We start from the raw sequence: 19,406 nt of genomic DNA on the forward strand, positions 1-19,406 counted from the left end.
ATTGTTGTTTCAAAGGGCAAATTGTTTTAAATATTGACTAGCCGGCCGTTCAATAATATGAAATCTGGGGACCAATTTTCATGGAATTCTTATTTTCGTCGATCAGCAAAAAATCCAGTTGAACAAAATTTTGCATCTAAAAAATCAGAATCCACGAATTAATGTCCCGTCGAAATAACCGTCTTGACAAAGACATGAAACAAGTTCATGCCATGCAGTCAGAAGTTTTTAAACTTTTATCAAAGAGGAACTAATGGATGCAGATAGAAAGCCGAAACAGACAATCACTTTGAAAGTTTGTATAGCATAATAGGTTGTTACATTTTTGAGACTAAAAGAAACTAGTGTTCAAATAATGTTTTATGGAAGTGTGAATATACGTTTGTACAGATTTTGGCTATGTTGTACACCAGAAATACTTTGTCTTGTATAGGACATGCAGCTTAATGCATTCGAACTAAGTAGCTGTCGCAGGTATTCATCATGAAAAACATTGTTTTAGGTAATATTTAGGCTTGAATCGGATTATTTAAGTTTTCATGCGCATTCAATTTATTCTATCGGAAATTGAGATCAGAGCCAAGTTTTCCCCCCAAAAATTAACCGGCTGTTAAACTTACATCCAGTTAAATTTTGATTCAAAATTTTGGTGTTGGTGGGTGACGCTTGCTTCAGGACGTTATAGTGTTCACTATCTTTAACTTTAATATATTTGCTATACTGAGTTTTATAATATTTCGTTATATTACCCTGACTGTTATTTATAATTGTTTATTCGAACTTGGTCCGGAGCATTTTGTAAAGGTAAAACTGATATATCGAAGTTTGATTCAAATATTTCATAAGGAGAAGAGAGAATCTACCTTTATCTCTTCTTTAACTACTGCCATATATCAACAACCAGTATATACCCAGACGTTCGAGAAGGGAAAACATTTAGAACGGGTATATTCATTGTAGCAATCTATATTGTTTTGATTATTTAGCACTCAGTAATTTCTCCAGACAGAGAAGTCAAGAAGTCTTTTCGTCATACACCATTACCTTTTTCCTTTGCCGAAATAAATCAATCAATCAAATCAATCAATCAATCAATATCGGTTTTAGAAGGATTTTATAATGACGGACAAAAATACAATTTATCTGGAAGAAATTTCTGGCATTATTCCCAGAAGTATTTCCTGTATAAAATCATCAGATCTAGAACATATTTAATAATGACATGTCTGGTTTATTTTAGAACTTGCTGACGCAAATCATTACCATATACACCACAAACACGTGAAGTTATCCGACTTTACAAGCGGAAACGCAACATAAAAAACAAGACAGCACGGAACATCTATAGGTCAAGACATATAACCTGGTAATTTAATAGAAATATTATATTAATTAATTAATTTTATATTTTGGTATAAAAAAGACAAAAGCCGAATAGGAAGACCCCCATTCTAAGAGCGCTGTCCAGCCTGAACGACATCCTACATCAGAGTTACATTATGTTAAGGACGCTCGCTACAGATTCGTTATCTTTTTCTCAATAATAGATTATTATGAAATGTTTTGTATTAAAATATCAGGTTATGATGTTTTGAAAAATGAAATAAAAATACTAGGTCACCTGCTTTGTTTCAATTTAATTTGCCCCTAGATATGGTGCTATTTTGAACATTTTTCAAAATTTCTATAATCCTAAAATATATTTCAGTAAAGTACAATAATCAGCATAAATTTGATATCTAAGCATTTTTATAACGGAAAACAATATATCTATTTGAAACATGCTAAGAGAAATCAAAAGAAAATGATTTTGTAAAGAAAGGAATACTTGTTTAGCAGACCCAAGGGTATTTTTTGTTATTTTTGTCAATTTTAAGTTGGTACTTCTGCTATTTTATCGAGTTTCACATAATAGAATTTAATCAAGCTCTGCACATACCTTTGGTTATGTCTGCCTAATCTAAAACAAAAAGAAAATTGATAGGTCACCATATTAGATTTGGCTTAAATCAAATTACAACGAGGTGAGGTGTGGGGTGTGGCGGGCATTTATACAAAGCTGGTTGGTACGAAATGCTCTTTCAGTGTCTGAGCAAATGACTTAGAGATATATCAAATTATCAAACGGCAGATTTCTTAATAAGCGGATTTTAAGGTGTTTCTGAAGCATTTTGATGTCATAGAACGATGAAAGTTTCCGCCTTCCTATAGTTTACGAATACGGATGTACGGTATGGGTACGGTACGGGATTAGAAACAGCTGTGACTCAATGCAGAGTTGGAGCGCCGGTAGACTCCAGTATATGTTGGATTGAAGCAATTTGAACTAAAAGTAATTTAAATGTATATATTTTGTAACAATGGTGATACTTACCCTAACCTCTAGTCAGTATATTATACATATTATACATTAAATGCATGCGAACATACAATAATTTGCGAATTTTTGCCGTACGCGACATTAGATAATCACGTCCGGGCATGCGCAGAAGATCGCTCCAACTTTGCAATGAGCTACATTGATTAGAAACACAACCAAATTGGCACGGTGTTGGGTTAAATATTGATCCGTCCGGAAAAACTGTAGCGAGCGCCTTTAATGTACATAAAGTAAACTAGACAGATAACGAGCATAATGCGAACAAATAAAGGAACAAATGGAACAACCACATAGGAGTTCCAGATTTGATATACATTATTCAACCCTTACTTCTGTTAAAGAACACTTGACAAACGGGTTGCATTATATTCATACAATCTATAGATCCCGTGAAAAGTTTATATGAATACTGCCTTATTTGTAGCGCAATTAATATATTCCTTACAATAGATAATGAACGACAATGCCTTCTCAATTATTCTAAAACGAGTAGCTCTTAAGGTAAGTTACTTTTAAACGTATGTTACTCGTCCTGCAATGACACTTTTAGAAAACTCTTCCTTTAGAAATTCTCGGAAAACAAATCTAACAGTGCTGATCTGTTTTGCTAGTTTGTTTTACGTATTGTTCAGATCGGAAACAGGGGGCCTCCGTGGTCGAGTGGTATAGGTCGCTGGCTTTGAATTACTTGCTCCTCAACGATGTAGCGATGAATTTCTTCTTTTGAGGAAACAATCCAACTGGCTTACAGAAAGTCAGTGGTTTTACCCAGGTGCCCGCCCTTGATAAAATCATGCAAGGAGGGGCAGCTGAGTTATTCCTCTACCATCAAAGCTGGAAAGTCGCCAGATGAATTATAAATGTGTCGATGCAACGTTAAACTCAACAGAATATCAGATAGAAAACCATCTGTGAAATTTTTTATTTTTGAAAAGTTTCCATCTGATTGCTTTGATTGTTGGTTAAATTCTGACAACAAAATAAAGTTAGTTTTAATACATATGTTTATTTCTGTGGTTGCAGGCACAATTGATAAATGTTTGCATGTAACCCAATATGTAAACTGATGAAAAAGAAAATTTACAGGGGATCCATTATGTCCAAGGGAATCTACACTACTGCATTTAAGTATCTCATTTTATTGCGTTTATTAACAAGTATAGTCAATAAAATCTGTAAAAAGATCCTTTGGAAGCATAGAATGCAACCAAACATAATAATAGCAGAGTATGACTCGGTTGGATTGAGTCTGTTCATGAGAGTAAATGAAATGTGCAACGCCGTTCACGCCCCTAGCACCGGCTTTAGAGGAATTCTATTACAAAGATTTAGAATGGACTCCATCAATGACCAGAAAATATAAGAACACTAAATCCAAATACGGGAAGACATTTTACGACCGCTACACGGCGCTTAAGGATTGCCGTTGTGATAGTTAAAGATCCCTTGGAAGCATAAAATGCAACCAAGCAGAATAATAGCAGACTCGGTTTGATTGAATCTGTTCACGAGAGGTACTGAAATGTGCAAAAGATAATCGGTAAGGGTAGATTTCTCGGAAGCACAGATCACTAAAAACACAGCCTCAGAGCCGCATTTCTTACACCCCATAGTACAGGCTTTAGCGTAATTCTATTATAAAGATATTTAGTGGACTCCATGGTCCCAATTTTGAAAGGACCAGAAAATATAACAACACTGAATCCAAGTAAACGAATTAATTGATGAGACACAAAAAATATCAGTGCCGAGATTTTCTTGACATACTTCTATTGTACATGTTATATGAATGCTTTGAACTGACATTTATTATTCCTTGAGATATTTTCTGATATGTTCTTGAGGTATAAGCTACTGGAACACTGAACGCTGTCTCAGTATCTTCAGAGATTACAAAGGAATTGCTTTTTCTCTTTTGTTTATTTAAACTTTACTCATTCAGAGCATAACTGTTGTTTCGTTTATAAGCCTTCATGTAAAATTAATCCTTGTTAATTTAGCATTATATGATGCAAGCATCATGGAATAGACATGATCAATAAGTTTAATACGACGTGTAATGTGTTGCAATACTATGTCTTTTATAAATATGGCATATCTTTGTATATTTATTCATTCCTATAGAACATTGTAAAACATTTTTGTATATAAAAAAAAAGATATTTATTTGACAACATTTTTATTCAATAGTTTTATATTTGTATTCAATCTTGTCACTTGTTTGTTCAATGTGACAATAATTTTGGATAAAATGTAGGAAATAAAGAAATAAATGTCGTGTATCGTAATACCACTTATTGCAATTTTCTAAATGTAAAACAATTGTTTCGTAATTTGAATCTTGGGAAATTTGACGTTTTCTTACGATGGATTTCATTGGTAGATATCAATCCAATATGGCTGCGTCCAGGTGAGGCATGTGGTCGAGCCTAGGTAACGGACTATTCAGATATTTGCACCCCGTCAATGTCGATGGAAGGCACTTTTTGTCCAAGGAAGGTGGGGGTGGGGGTTGGGGTGGGGGTGGGGGTCGGAGTCGGCATTTTCTTACTGTCCGGGGGTAGGGTCTGGAGGGTATAGAAACGGTTTGTCCAAGTGGGTGTTTTCGGGCAAAAATGCCTACTACATGTATAGTCTTTTCAAGGAGGTGTGTCTAAGAGGACGGTCTGGAAAAGATTTGTCAAAGGGGATATTTTCTGGCAAAATGCATTCCATAGCCTTGCCCAGTGGAGGGCGGGGGCGGGGATCTGTCCGAGAGGAGGGCCTGTCTGAGAAGAGGGTTGCCTTCCATAGTCTTTCCCAGGGAGGTCCGTCCGAGAAGAGGGTCTGGAAACGATTTGTCCAAGTAGGGTCTTTTCGGGCAAAAATGTCTCCATAGCCTTAGTCAAAGGGGTCTGTCCAAGGGGAAGGTCTGGAATTGGTTTGTCCAAGGAGTTCTTTACGGGCAAACATGCCTTCTTGTCCAAGGGGCTATCGGAGTTGGATCTGTGAGAATGTAAACAGTTTGTCCAAGAGGGTCTTTTCGCGCAAAAATGCCGTCTATAATCTTGTATGGGGTTTGTCTGAGAAGGGGTTCTGTAAGCAGTTAGTCCAAGGCGGTGTCTTCCGACAAAAGTGCTTTCTATAATTGTGCCTAGGAGAAGGTCTATATGTTGGGTGTCTGTAAGCAGTTTGACCAAGCTAGGTTGTCTTGTTCTCGACCAAACATTTCTTCTATAATGTTGTCCGGTAAGGGCCTGTAAGCAATTTTTCCAGGAGCCTTTTTTGTCAAAAATGCCTTTCATAGTCTTTTCTTGGGGAGTTGGTAAGCAATTCAAAGCCAGTTTTCACTTAATTAATAAGTTGGTGGGAACAGGTAAAACAAATTGGAAAATATTTGTTTCAAAGTAAATTTACATACAGTTGCATGCATAAGTAAGAAACCAAGTACACATTATTTGTGTAAAATATTTTGATGATCAAGCAGTGAGTTAATTTTTTACACTGTCTTGTCTAACTTGTTGAAAATTGCTTTAGTGCGTGGTTGGCATACCTTAAACTCGTTTAAGGTAATATGCGCCACCTACTATTTTTCAACGGACTGTTATGAAATGTTCACCAATTGAAGTTGGCAATATTTCTGACTGACCGGTATTTTTCAATTCTCTATTTTCTCCTTTTCGCTGATGTATATCTTCAAACATGGCCACTAACGTCGTATTTTTAACAGAGCGCAAAATGACGTACTTGATAGGTTTTGTAAGCAGCGGTTTAATATCAAAATAGAACACAGCAAAAAACATTTTATGTTTGGCCGAATTAGTCTTAAAATGATATCTCACATCATATATGATTTGCCAAGTTTACATCGACGTTACATCGGAGAATGCAAATCAGGAGTGGTAAAACTAACGTCGAGTTGCACCCGAAATTTTACGTAAAGACGCCTGTATTTAAATAAAAATGCCAGATAGAATTTTGAATAAAATTAAGCAAGCGTGTAAAATTTCAATCCGTATCGATTCTTGAAAAAAAACTGGGTCACTTTTAAGATTCCGCTCTATATTTCATGGCGCTTCTCCTACTCTAAGTGAAAGTAATGACGTTTTTATTCCTATTGCATAATATAATTGAAATGGAGTTTCTGATTTAGTTGGTAGACATAATGAAATAAAATCACAGTAATGTTGAAATGAAGATGTTATTTTATGAAATTCTTTAAAGATAGATGAATGTTTTCAAGAAAATGATCTCCTTTACACGTACAAACAGGCATTTTATAGGAAATGCGTATACGTTAAGTGCATTCTAACCAAAGGTCGTATTACCGAGCTTGCACTTCTTGTTTATTTGCAGTGCCAGATATCAATATTTAAACAAACTTTATTTAAATAAAGGGCATTTTACCTATGTTACTTCATATTGTTACTATTTGTCGAAATGCTAGTAACATCAGCTATTCAAAGTGAAATGTGTGGGCCTCCGTGACCAAGTGGTTGAGGTCGCTGACTTCAAGCACTTGCTTCGAAGTGGGTTCGAGCCTCACTTGGTGTGTAGAATTTTTAGTGTAAGGAAGCCATCAAGTTGACTTACTGAATGTCTGTGATTCTAACCAGGTGTCAGCTTTCGATGAAATAACGCCCAGAGGGGCACCTGGAGTCATAAAAAGCTGAGAAGTCGCCATATGACCTATAAATGTGTCGATGTGACGTTAAACCCAACAAAAACAAAACAAAACAAAACTCAAAATGAAGTGAACGTAACTACTGTTACAAAATAAGTTCAATAAAACGTAAGCAGAAAAGTGAATACTAGTAAGTATAGTCTTACAAGCAAGCGCATTTTGACACACAAATTAAATGTTATAGAAACAGACTGGTAAAGCCAGTAATATATGTGAGATATAGACTGGTCTTAAAAATGTTTTATTCTCTGGACCATGTTTACAATTTGTAGTCGTCTAACATTTTTTGTGATTATCTAAAACTTCGTTTTTTATTAATGTCCTCGTAACAAATAATTACCAGGTATGATTCATGCTGGCACTGGATATTCGTATTTTAGCGTATTTCTCTCTTCTTTGGATATTCCGTCGAACATATTGTGGGGACAAAAGGAATCTTTTTAGAAAGACTGCTTGTGACATGTGTGCACAATCTGCGGAGCTTGAAAGGAAACAGGCGAGGAAATGCAGCCGACCAGATGCAATGGAATTATAAACAAGAGGATCATGATGACCCTGGATCACTCACCAGAGTAATATGAGATGTTTCAAATGTCAAACTGATGATTTTTAGAATTTTTTTGGAAGATTTTCCGATGTACAATCAAATAACCCCTGGGATCATGATTTGAACAAAGTTTGAACAAAGTTTGTAGAAGTCTATTAGGCAATGTTACATGGCAAATATCTTAGGTCTAGGCCTTCTGGTTTATTTTTAGCAAATTTATGAAGATTATCCTATGTACAATCAAGTAACCCCTGGGCCTGGGCCAATTTGACCCTGGGGGTGTCAAGATTTCAACGAATTTTGAAGAGGTCCACTAGGCAATGCTATATTTGACATATCTAAGCTCTAGGCCTTCTGGTTTATTTTAAGAAAATTTTGAAGATTTTTCAAGTAACCCTATTGGGCGGAGTCAATTTGACCCCGGGGGTCATGATTTGAACAAATTTTGTAGAAGTCTACTAGACAATGCTACATATCAAATATCTAAGATCTAGGCCTTCTGGTTTATTTTTTGAAAATTTTGAAGATTTTCATATGTAAATTCAAGTTACCCCTGGGGCGGGTCAATTTTGACCCCGTGGGTCATGATTTGAAAACTTTTGTAGAGGTCCACTAGGCAATGCTACATGTCAAATATCTAAGCTCTAGGCCTTCTGGTTTATTTTTTGAAAATTTTAAAGATTTTTCTATGTACAATCAAGTAACCACATGGTGCGGGGTCAATTTGACCCCGGGGGTCATGATTTGAAAACTGTTTGTAGAGGTCCACTAGGCAATGCTACATGTCAAATATCTAAGCTCTAGGCCTTCTGGTTTATTTTTTGAAAATTTAAAGATTTTTCTATGTACAATCAAGTAACCCCATGGTGCGGGGTCATGATTTGAACAAATTTTGTAGAGGTCTACTAGGCAATGCTACAGGTCAAATATCTAAGCTCTAGGCCTTCTGGTTTATTTTTAAAAAAAATTTGAAGATTTTCCTATAGAAATCTATGTAAAATCAAGTGACCCCGGGGTCATGATTTGAACAACTTTAGTAGAGGTCCACTAGGCAATGCTACATGTCAAATATCTAAGCTCTAGGGCTTCTGGTTTTTGAGAAGAAGATTTTTTAAGATTTTCCTATGTAAAATCAAGTGACCCCTGGGGCGTGGTCAATTTTGACCCCGGGGTCATGATTTGAACAAACTTGGTAGAGGTCCACTAGGCAATGCTTCACACCAAATATCTAAGCTCTAGATCTTCTGGTTTTTGAGAAGAAGATATTTTTCCTCTCGGTTGCCATGGCAACCAGAGTTCTATATGGAATTCAATTCTTTGAAGAAATTTTTGTAGAGCTTCACCCAAAGAACATTCCTGTTAAGTTTGGATGAAACTGGCCTAGCGGTTTATGAGGAGATGTCGTTTAAAGTAAAAGTTTACGGACAACGGACGACGGACGCCGGACAGTGAGTGATCCTAATAGCTCACCCTCAGCCTTTGGCTGTGGTGAGCTAAAAACACAGAAGACGGTAGTTCTCAATAAAAAATGCAGTTATAGTGAGACAGTTTTTAAAAAGGTATTTTTATTATATCTAGTCCATGATTCAATTTGGGCAGAACCATTTATTATTTGAAGGATGTTCAATGAAACTTTACTGACTGAATAGAGAACAGTGCAGACCATACTGATGCAGGCTGATGCTGGTCTGCGCTGGTCGCAAAGGCAGAATCACTTGCCGCCTGTAGGCTAAACGTTAATGTACATGTTTCGAACTACAAAGGTCGGTTTCAGGGTTGCACATGTAAGTGTGAATGAATCTTTAAACGCCTTAGTTTAAGACTTTGGTCAGTATCTTACTTCTTAAATAGTGGATTCTTTCACCTCCTTGTTCATGTACAAACATAAAAATATAAATCTCACTTTGCTTCAGACTACATACATATAGAATTATAAGAAAGTCAGATGTCATTTTGGTACATTTTAATGATAATAGACAATAGTATCAGGGATGAATGTAAGTTTTCATAGTTATGTCTAAATGAATAAAAGAATAGCGTTTTACGTTTTTCTTTGTTCGTATCTTTATTCCTTATCTCGAACAAAGTGAGTTATTGGCTGTTCTCTTTACATAAATATTAAGATTTTCAAATTACCTTAAATTAGTTTCCTTCTTATATCATGTGAATAGTGTGGGGGAAGGCACTAACAATATTTCAGATAGTTACACCATTGTTAATATAAAACCGCCTAACATTTAAACTAATAGATTGTCTACACTTTTCACACTATGTTATAACATGTACCATCACGTCAAATAAATACTGTTTAAACTGAAATAATGGGAAATCATCATCGACTGCACGTTGCATTTTCTGAGATTATCTTTTGGTAATACTCATTGGCATTCATTGCCATCATATAAAATGTCTTTATATCTGCAAGGGAAAGAAGACAAAATTTGTTCTATAAAATATGCACAGTTGCTTTTGGTGAAATAGGAAAATTGCGTGATAAAATAGAAATTGCGATTGGTCAAAAATAATAAAACCGAAGTCTCTTGTGGTCCAGACATGCATAACACGTACCGGAAGAAGACAATACAATGGGTTTATTGTGCCGGATTTCACGAACAAACATTGTTTATATCCCATAGGTAGTACGAAGGCTAAGAAAATTAAGAAACCTATTCAATGTATATGAAGTTGCGGTTAAATAAACTAGGCTTGCTTTGAGAAAAGCTCGAGATGAACTACTCCGAAATAGAAATATCCGGGGTATCAGCAGAACTTCCGTCCCCACTTGACTCTTCGACAGCAGGGACATCAGTATAGCTTGTGTCCACGCTCATCTCTTCGACGGCAGGAGGAGCAGTATTACTTCTGTCCGCGATGGCAGGGATGTCAACAAAATCTTCTTCGATAGGCTCACCTGTACAGTGAGCCTTTCGAACCTTGCATATGCGGTACTTCCAGCGTCTGTCTCTGAAATATGAAATACAAAAAGTATAATTCTTCATTTTTTATTAAAAGTGAAGGAATTTTCTATGCTGCCATTAATTTATAATATCGCGTATGAAATATGTTTTGTGATATGAACAGTAGTTCAATCCTCGGGCAGGGCGAAAGTTATTCAGATTTGAATCATTTTGGGAAGCAAACTGTTAATTACATCCGAGAAACAGGTTTGGGCTGTTGTGAAATTCAGGATAATTGGTTAAGTGAACTGGTTGCAATTCAAAACTGTGTTAACTTAAATTAAAGAAATAAAAAATGACAAATGAGCCGCGCCATGAAAAAACCAACATAGTGGGTTTGCGACCAGCATAGATCCAGACCAGCCTGCGCATCTTGTTTGTTTATTTATTTTGGGTTTAAAATAAAAAAAGTGGAAAACCACAGGCCGCCCAAGACGACATAAACGAAAATGTCGATTGAGCCTGTACATGGATGGTAGTGGAAGTGCAAGCTACCGTCCGTGCCCTCTAGCCCCGGGTTGAACAGAACTCAACATTTACACATGTTGTAAGTTATGGCCGTTTTCCAAGTGTATTTCAGTTATGTAACGGCGGGCAGTTAACCCAACCAGTGTTCCTGAAGCCTGTACCAGTAAAGACCTGTTCTCTGCAAGTAACTGCCAACTTCCCCACATGAATTAGAGATGATGAATTTAGACACAATGTCTTTTATCAAGTCGTCACAGAGAACATACGCCCCGCGAAATCGCGACCCCGCGATCCATAGACCTGTGCTCTCTCTACTGAACTAAGCGGGCGGGCAATATATTTTGAGTTACACTGGCACAATTTAAGGTCATATGACGAAGAATGACAATAAGCGCAACGCCTGGGTAGCTGGGTAGAACAACGTTCCACACACAAGCCATTTTGATTACTTCCGCAAAAGAACGAAATCTACACCCACAAAGATAAAGTGCTTCGAAACAGAAGATATAGAGACAGAATGGTATTGAATTATATAACAATATTCTACTCTTATAAATGTTCGAACATGCGCTTTATATTACACTGATTTCTTCAAAGGTCTACACGAGAAGAGCACAGGATTGATTTGGCATGACTATGTTTATATAACATTATTCAAGTACGATATCACTGCGGTGAATCACATGATCAAAATAATCTCTGAACAAAAGTTATATTTTGAAGAACATGAAAAAATTTTTTTCTACCTGGATAGAATATGAACTTTAAACAAAGCCTAACATATGACTAACGGAAGTTGTTAAATTATCATGTAGTTGACAATAGTGAAAGATTTCCTGTAATTACAAACATTAAAGAAAATAAGAAGTATCAGTTTCCTGAAGTGTTCCAGATAATCAGAAGGTGGTTGTGATTGAAACCTATGTAGTTTTAGGATATGTTGCCATATGATAGGCTATATTTTAGACTTACAGCAAAAGTTGCTTCAATATTATCCTATAAATTTATTTTGGTTTAGATATTATTTTGATCATGTGATTCCCCACAGTGGATATACATTTTAAGGGAATGCTATTAACTATTTGCAGAGTGTAGGCGCTTACTCATAGCGGTTTTTGTGCCACGACAAAACACCACTCGTTATCTGACCATATGGTGTATTATAGTATTGGGGCCTATCCCAGGAGTTCGTCCATCCTGTATGGGTGCAGTCATGAAGGTAGAGACCTAAAACGGAAACATTTATTAATATATACAGACATTTCTTGTAAAGAAAACAAAATTAATTGTAAGTCTGAATGCATCTTGCGTCATAAAAATTGTCTGACCATTGCCAATGAAAACTCTCTACCGTGTATTTAATATTTTTGTCATACAGCTTTTGATTCAGTTCAAAGTAGGATTTATGATGTTTTCATTAAGCGAAAAGGCTTATACTGTTTTACATGCTCGACCGAGGGCCGTTGGTTAATAATATTTTATATGAATTGCAAAAATACAAATCTGTTTCCTTCATTTCATTATTATTATTGTCTTTAAGTACAAAGCTAGTTATAAGAAATGAATTAGAGCATACCTCGTACAGTACAACATCTTACTCTCCATCTTCTGTCTTCGTAATGGTTGTTATGTACACTACGAAAGCCATTTATGTAGCCATTTCTCCCACAGTTATACATCAGCAGGTCGTCATAGTTGTTGAGATATCCTGAATATACCAGTGTAACACATTAGAAGCGTAAGGCTAACAATTCAGTTCAAAACAGAAGCCAGCAGAGCACTCTTTTGTCCAGATTATTTCTATTTATGACATAACAAATATATGGTTACCCTAAAGCAAATAACGGACTTCTGCAATTTGTCTTGCAGAAAACACAGATGTGGTTTAAGCATACAGCCGTGGCGCTCCTATTTAGCGGCAATGTCTCAAAGCTAACATAGACTAAATAATCATGTGATTTCCATGGGTGAATAAAATTATCATTGAAAAATTATTAAGAACAAAATAATGCCTATAATACTGTTTTCTTCACCATACTAGCTAGTTGGCTTCATCGGTTTCTGAAGACATCGTAATTATAGATTTATTTTTAAAAAGAAAGTTGCCAGTAGATTCTATCAGAACTGACATGCATTTTAGTTGGACATTTTCAGCCGCTTTAACTGTATGTTAATTACTTTGTACCTGTCCAACGACAACTTGTTGAGTGGCAATGTCGAACATAACTTGGAATGTTTCGGCAGCTCATTTTATACCGTCTGTCTTCTCTGTGGTTGTTATGAATACTTTGAACACGCGAGACAAATTGATGCACACTTCGGCACTCAAATTCTAGAGGACCGTCCCATTGGTTGATCCAGCCACCGCAGGCATATATTGTTGGTACTAGAGATACTGCTAACAGGACCAATAATCGGACAATCTGGGAAATTCAATATAAATTATTTTCCTTTGTTTTTTATCGCTTAAAAGTATTAAGTAATAAAATAATAAAAAAGTAATATTTTTTTTTTATATAACACGAGGTTGTCAGAGCGATCAATTAATTTGTTTTTATCTAAATTATATTTTGCCCTTGAAATGTGACCTAATACAACAGTATGGCTTTTTTTACAGATGGTGAAATTCAAACAACGTCGGTAGGTTGATGGACCAATGTTGCCACAGTTTGACGATTCAAATGCCGACAAATACTATTATATAACAGTTTTGTTAGTTTTATTTGAGATCAAATAGAATTAGCTGTACTAATCCTGAATAGGAAATATGAGCCGCGCCACGGGAAAACCAACATAGTGGCTTTGCGACCAGCATGGATCCAGACCAGCCTGCTCATCCGCGCAGTCTGGTCAGGATCCATGCTGTTCGATAATAGTTTCTCCAATTCCAATAGGCTTTAAAAGCGAACAGCATGGATCCTGACCAGACTGCGCGGATGCGCAGGCTGGTCTGGATCCATGCTGGTCGCATACCCACTATGTTGGTTTTCTCGTGGCACGGCTCATATAAAGTTAACATGTCGCATTCCATTCCACTATAACACCCATTTATAGCAACACCTTTTTAAACATACACAGTTATATTAGGCTGGATATCATATATACTAAGCGCGGAAAATGTTTTTTTTTTCCATTTGCAAATACCTATCTATTTGTATAACCCCTGCAAGTGACTACAAATTTGAGTTTAAATAGACCCTTTAATCCATGCAAGAACGAATTATGTAGAAGCTTACCTCTAAGTTTGCCATTATTAGTCCACTTCGTTGATTTGTTTGCAGTACCTGACTCTGGTGATTAAATTGCAAAGCAAAGTGAGGCGACGGCAATACCTTACTTCAGTGTCTACCTTTGTGCTCGCCAGAAGAAATTGAATATGCAACAGTGACCAACAGTACGGATATTGAATTATTATTGATTTTAATAGCAACTTTTGCCCACGCAGTAATTGACATACAGGCATGTTCACAGTCATTAGTTTAAGTGTTGATTTTGTTTTATTGTTGTTTGCTTTAACGTCACACCGAGGCAACTACTGGTGTTATGGCGACGTGCTTGCTTTTTGATGGATAAAGAGGACACCAGGTGTCTATCCTTGCATTTTTACAGGCACAGGCATGCGCCTGGGTAGAACCACCGACCTATATGGCTTTCTTACCTAAATGAATTCTACATCAAAAGTACGGTTTTGAACATACAGCGGCAAGGGACAAGTGGTTTGAAGTCAACGACCGTAATTACTTAGCCTCAGAGGTCCCACATTAAAGTAAAGTGTTGAAATAATTATTTTCATAACAGTCGTTTGATCAAATGGTGTTGATTATTTGATGTCAAATAATAAGCAATATTATATTCTTACTATTAATTTCACTTCAAATCTATCTGTAAAAGAGGCAAACACTAAACTGTATTGAATCATTTTTAAGTTCTTGGTGAATCAAAATCAGATGACATTTATCAAAACTGGGTCCAATGAAAATTTAAAGATATCCATTGCCATCTTTCACTGAAATAATTTGTCTTTGGATATTTACTTAAAATGTATAAAATCCACATTAAATATATATATAACTTTACCAAATATATAAGTTTGCAGAGAGCTAGAGCTACATTCATAATTAGACACCGTCGTTTATATGACTGAAAAATTGTTGAAAAAGACGTTAACACACACACACACACGCGCGCGCGCGCACGCACACACACACACACACAGAGACATTCATAATTTAATGTAATGTAGTAACAGTTGATTGTTAAAAAACATCCAATTTTGTAGTGGTAGTTCACACTTATACTTTGTTTATCTATACGTTTATACAATGTTTACTATTTTAAACCTAATGCATAGTACTGTAAATACACATAGACGTGTTGATTTTATGTTTACATACACTAAATGAAGTTATTATCAATGTTTTTAAATATGAATTATGGGTCCAATATATCTTTAAGTAAATCATTCTCAGTCGATATTTACTGCTTTTGATGTATAATTGCTGATTCTTTAAAAACTTTGTATCATATAAAATGGTTACATATTGACAACGAAGAGAAGTTGCTAGTCAGGATGGAATAATTGAGGTTAGAAAGCGTATTAAAATAAGTAACTGTAGTTAGCTGACCACAAGATGAATATTCTACTTCAAACTATCACATCTAAGCAATATTTAGCGCTGATTATATTAAATTTTCGAATAATTCAGTCAGTTTTTGAAAGAAAGGTTAATGTCAAGTGGTGTAAGGCTAACTGACACTTTATGCCTCCTTGAACAAAAATGCAATTAAAAAAAACTGTTAAAAGCTTCTCTTTATATAAACATTGTAAGGATTACTCATATATAAATAACATTTTGTATATAACCTTCTCTTTATATAAACATTGTAAGGATTACCCATATTATAATCTACATCTAGTGTGCGTTCTTCTATCTTATAGGGGTATCCTCAAATTTACTTACTAATCATACAAAAATGACGTCGACGCTAACGAATATTATCAGGTTTGTTTACTTAGTAATAGATAAACAAAACTGTTGTTACCTTACTGACTCTTTATCTAAATTATAAACTGAAGAATAATTGTACCCCCCCCCCCCAATAAATATACATCAGATTGTAACCGCCCTTGGTGACATAAAGTTTGCATGTACAGTAACCATTAATGGTGTCTTTATAAGTCCGCAGAAGTAGTTATTGTCGAACAGTTTATTTTAAAATGTTCATTTGCAATGTTACTTAGAACTGATATATCGAATCTAAACACGCTTGGTAATAATTTATTCGAAGTAATCGTTAAAGTTATCTATTAAGATATGTTCCAAGTAATCTTTAATCTATTAATTGAAATAGTCTAATCAGAAACTTGAAATATATCATCAGTCATCAACGCCCTATTGTTATATAGAGTACCAATTGAAAATATTTGAGACCATTTTCCCCCAGTAAGTATTGTTCAATTACAGCAGTTTAAGAACAATAGCTTATCCTTAACTAGATAAATATCATCACATCCGCATGTTAAGAGTTTAATCGGCGAATAAATCGCACTTTAAAATCATACCACCATCAACTGTGTCAATGAGGTAAAGGTCAAATATTCCCAGCCACAGACTCGGCCAAAATTGTTTCTGTCCGATTATATCCTTTTAATTGAGTCTCCCCAGTAAAAATATCGACATTATATGGTTTTTAATCCGAGGTTCTTTATCAAGTTTGTATGAATCTCGTCATTTGTAAGTGTTATCACTTTGAAATTGCTCATTTAGCTTGATATATCCCAATATGCAAAATTAAAAAAGTCGACACGGTAAAGGTTCTTTAAAATTGCAACAAAGTGCGAAACAATGTTAACTTTAAGACTGTATTAAGTTAACGCAATATTTTAAACATTGCTATTACGGGTCCATTACCGTGATTACGTTAAAATAACTATCTATTGTAACTGCAAATTTCAATATTCAATCCGTGTTAAGTTTTAAGGACTCTATACATCTTAAGTCTTGTGACTTAAGGCGTTTATTTTCCAAATGTGGAATAAAACAGATTAAGAAACAAAGCATGAAATAATAATGGAACTATTTTTTTTTAAATAGTTACAGTATTAAAGATGGAAATATACATGATTAGTGTTATCGATTCTAAATGAAATATACTTTACCGGAAGACAGGTCATAAATAATTATGTAAATAACACTGATGATAAATAGAAATAAAACAAGACAATGAATTGGTAGTACGACTATTTCTGTTGAAGGAGTTTCACCTCAAGAAATCCCAATTCTAAAGCGCGCTTCTGCTTTCATTCCTGTCGTATCAATTGTTGGTCCAGACCGCTGACTTCAAACCACTTGCTCTCATCGAAGTGGGTATGAGCCTCATTTTGGGCGTAGTAGTCTTTATAAGTGGAAGCCATCCAGCTGACTTACGGAAGGTCGGTTGTTGTACCCAGGTACCCGCCCTTGATAAAATAATGCCAAGAGGAGCACCTTAGGTCTTCCTCCAACAGTAAAAGATCGAAAAACGCCATATGACCTATAATTGTGTCGTGACGTTAGACCCAACAAAAACAACAAACAAACAAACATTGTTCATGCAGGCCTCAAGGATTTTATTTGCCACCTGGATCATTGAAAGCTGAACCCTGGTTTAAGCCATGAGAAAACCAACATAGTGCGTTTGCGACCAGCATGGATCCAGACCAGCCTGCGCATCCGCGCAGTCTGGCCAGGATCGATTTTGTTTGCTTTCAAAGCCTATTGCAATTAGAGAAACCGTTAGAGAACAGCATGGTTCCAGACCAGACTGCGTGGATGCGCATGCTGGTCTGGATCCATGCTGGTCGCAATTGCACTATGTTGGTTTTCTCATGGTGCGGCTCAAATTACTGAAGCATGACTGATAGATGCCTTTGAAGATGTGACTATGAAGAACAAAAGTGTTCCTTCTTTACGATAAAAAATAGAAGCCAACAAGTTCAAGCTGTATCCATTATGCATTAGGCACTTATATCCTTTATCGACAGATTGTCTTTGAATTATCTCAAAATACTCACGCTTGACATGAACGCAAATTTTTCAAAGTTTTTGTTTTCCTTTCAAAATGCTTTATCATATCATTACATACTCTCGACGTTTAGTGAAAAGTCGACGGCATACTTCACTGCCTTCTAATATCCTCATTTTGTTTCAAACAATAAAAGCAAGTGGCAAACGGTTAAAGCTAGAAAGTACAATTGAAAGGTGGCACGGTAATCCCATTTTCTAGCATTACGTTAATATTGAATTACAAGCTTGGCTATTGTCATGTTATAAGGACCAGCGAGAAAAATCATAGCAGGACGATGTTTAAAAGTTATGTTCCACGAGTTCTCTAAGCACAAGGAACAATATCATTTTGTATACTTGGATCTCGGTAGATAAAGTCATGCACTGTACTTTTGCGATCATTTTAGTTACACAGTTTATGTTTCCTAATTAATTAACACATGTTTTTTCACCTATTACTAGATACAAAAATAAGACATGGGTCATATCTGGATAGAGTTTAAGAAATTTAAGGTTGTCAAAACATGTTGACGGTTTTGCTAGTTGCTACTCATGCCTTCCTCACAGACGACCCGAATTGTACTTACTCTGCTTTGAAGAAGGATCGACTAGTTCCCGGCTTGTAGCTGTTGTACTGAATAGGCCAAGTAAACGCAGACTGTGTTTGGTCAGATATTTAATAGATTGGAGTATATTAAACATGTACATAATTCTATAAAACGATAATCAATTCACAAAAACCGGTATATCTCTCGAATTCCAGAAAAAGACCACACGAAGAAGCCACAATGCTGGACAGTTCATTGCCTTTAAAATTCACTATTTTAGAACTGTTACATATCTTCGTTTTGATGCATAATTTGCAACTTGTTCCTTTTCTTAATAATAAATGCTGAAATTTCGCATAACTATGTTTAACATCGTTTTCAGCAATTTTGAAAGGTGATATTTTCACTTCTTTTCAAAAGGCATTCTTTTATAGCGGGGTGTGGGTGGGGGGGGGGGGGGGGAGGGGGAGGGAAGGACAACGTTTTGAGAATGTCTTAAGCGTGGACCAGTATAGGACAGTACGGTCCAACATGGCACAACATGTATTGGACATTGGACAAGTAGATTGATTTTAAAGATATTCAGTCTACGTTTAAAGATGAAAAATGTCGATTTTCATAAAAGTCGTTATGTTAATATATCTACCATAGTTGTATCCCTTGGGTCTAACTGCAAGCAGCAATCTGTGAAAAACTGCGTATGGCGAACATACAAAAGAATGTATAAACTTTATTATTCTTTTCAAAATTTAAAGGTTTAGAACTGATGGAAAAATGTACAATTTTACTGTAACAGT

At 35.7% G+C, this 19,406-nt stretch overlaps 1 protein-coding gene across 1 annotated transcript; it reads right to left on the reverse strand.

Moving 5' to 3' along the window:
- Nucleotides 1-9,538: 9,538 nt before the first annotated feature.
- LOC123526379 (hemagglutinin/amebocyte aggregation factor-like) lies at nt 9,539-14,418 on the reverse strand. The gene is made up of 5 exons (XM_045305512.2): nt 14,252-14,418; nt 13,201-13,438; nt 12,592-12,723; nt 12,119-12,242; nt 9,539-10,554 (listed from the first exon to the last, which is right to left on the reverse strand). The coding sequence occupies exons 1-5, from the start codon at nt 14,264-14,266 to the stop codon at nt 10,323-10,325; spliced, it is 741 nt and encodes a 246-aa protein (XP_045161447.2). The 5' UTR covers nt 14,267-14,418; the 3' UTR covers nt 9,539-10,322.
- Between the last annotated feature and the right edge of the window lie 4,988 nt (nt 14,419-19,406).

The sequence above is a fragment of the Mercenaria mercenaria genome, chromosome 14 (genome assembly GCF_021730395.1).
Source record: "Mercenaria mercenaria strain notata chromosome 14, MADL_Memer_1, whole genome shotgun sequence".
Classification (NCBI taxonomy): domain Eukaryota; kingdom Metazoa; phylum Mollusca; class Bivalvia; order Venerida; family Veneridae; genus Mercenaria; species Mercenaria mercenaria.

What these genes read in the sequence shown, in the direction of transcription:
- LOC123526379 (XM_045305512.2), bottom strand. An exon ending in AACAAGTTGTCGTTGGACAG is followed by an intron (nt 12,724 to 13,200) that starts GTACAAAGTAAT and finishes TGGTATATTCAG; the next exon opens with GATATCTCAACAACTATGAC. An exon ending in TGGCACAAAAACCGCTATGA is followed by an intron (nt 10,555 to 12,118) that starts GTAAGCGCCTAC and finishes TTCATATTTCAG; the next exon opens with AGACAGACGCTGGAAGTACC.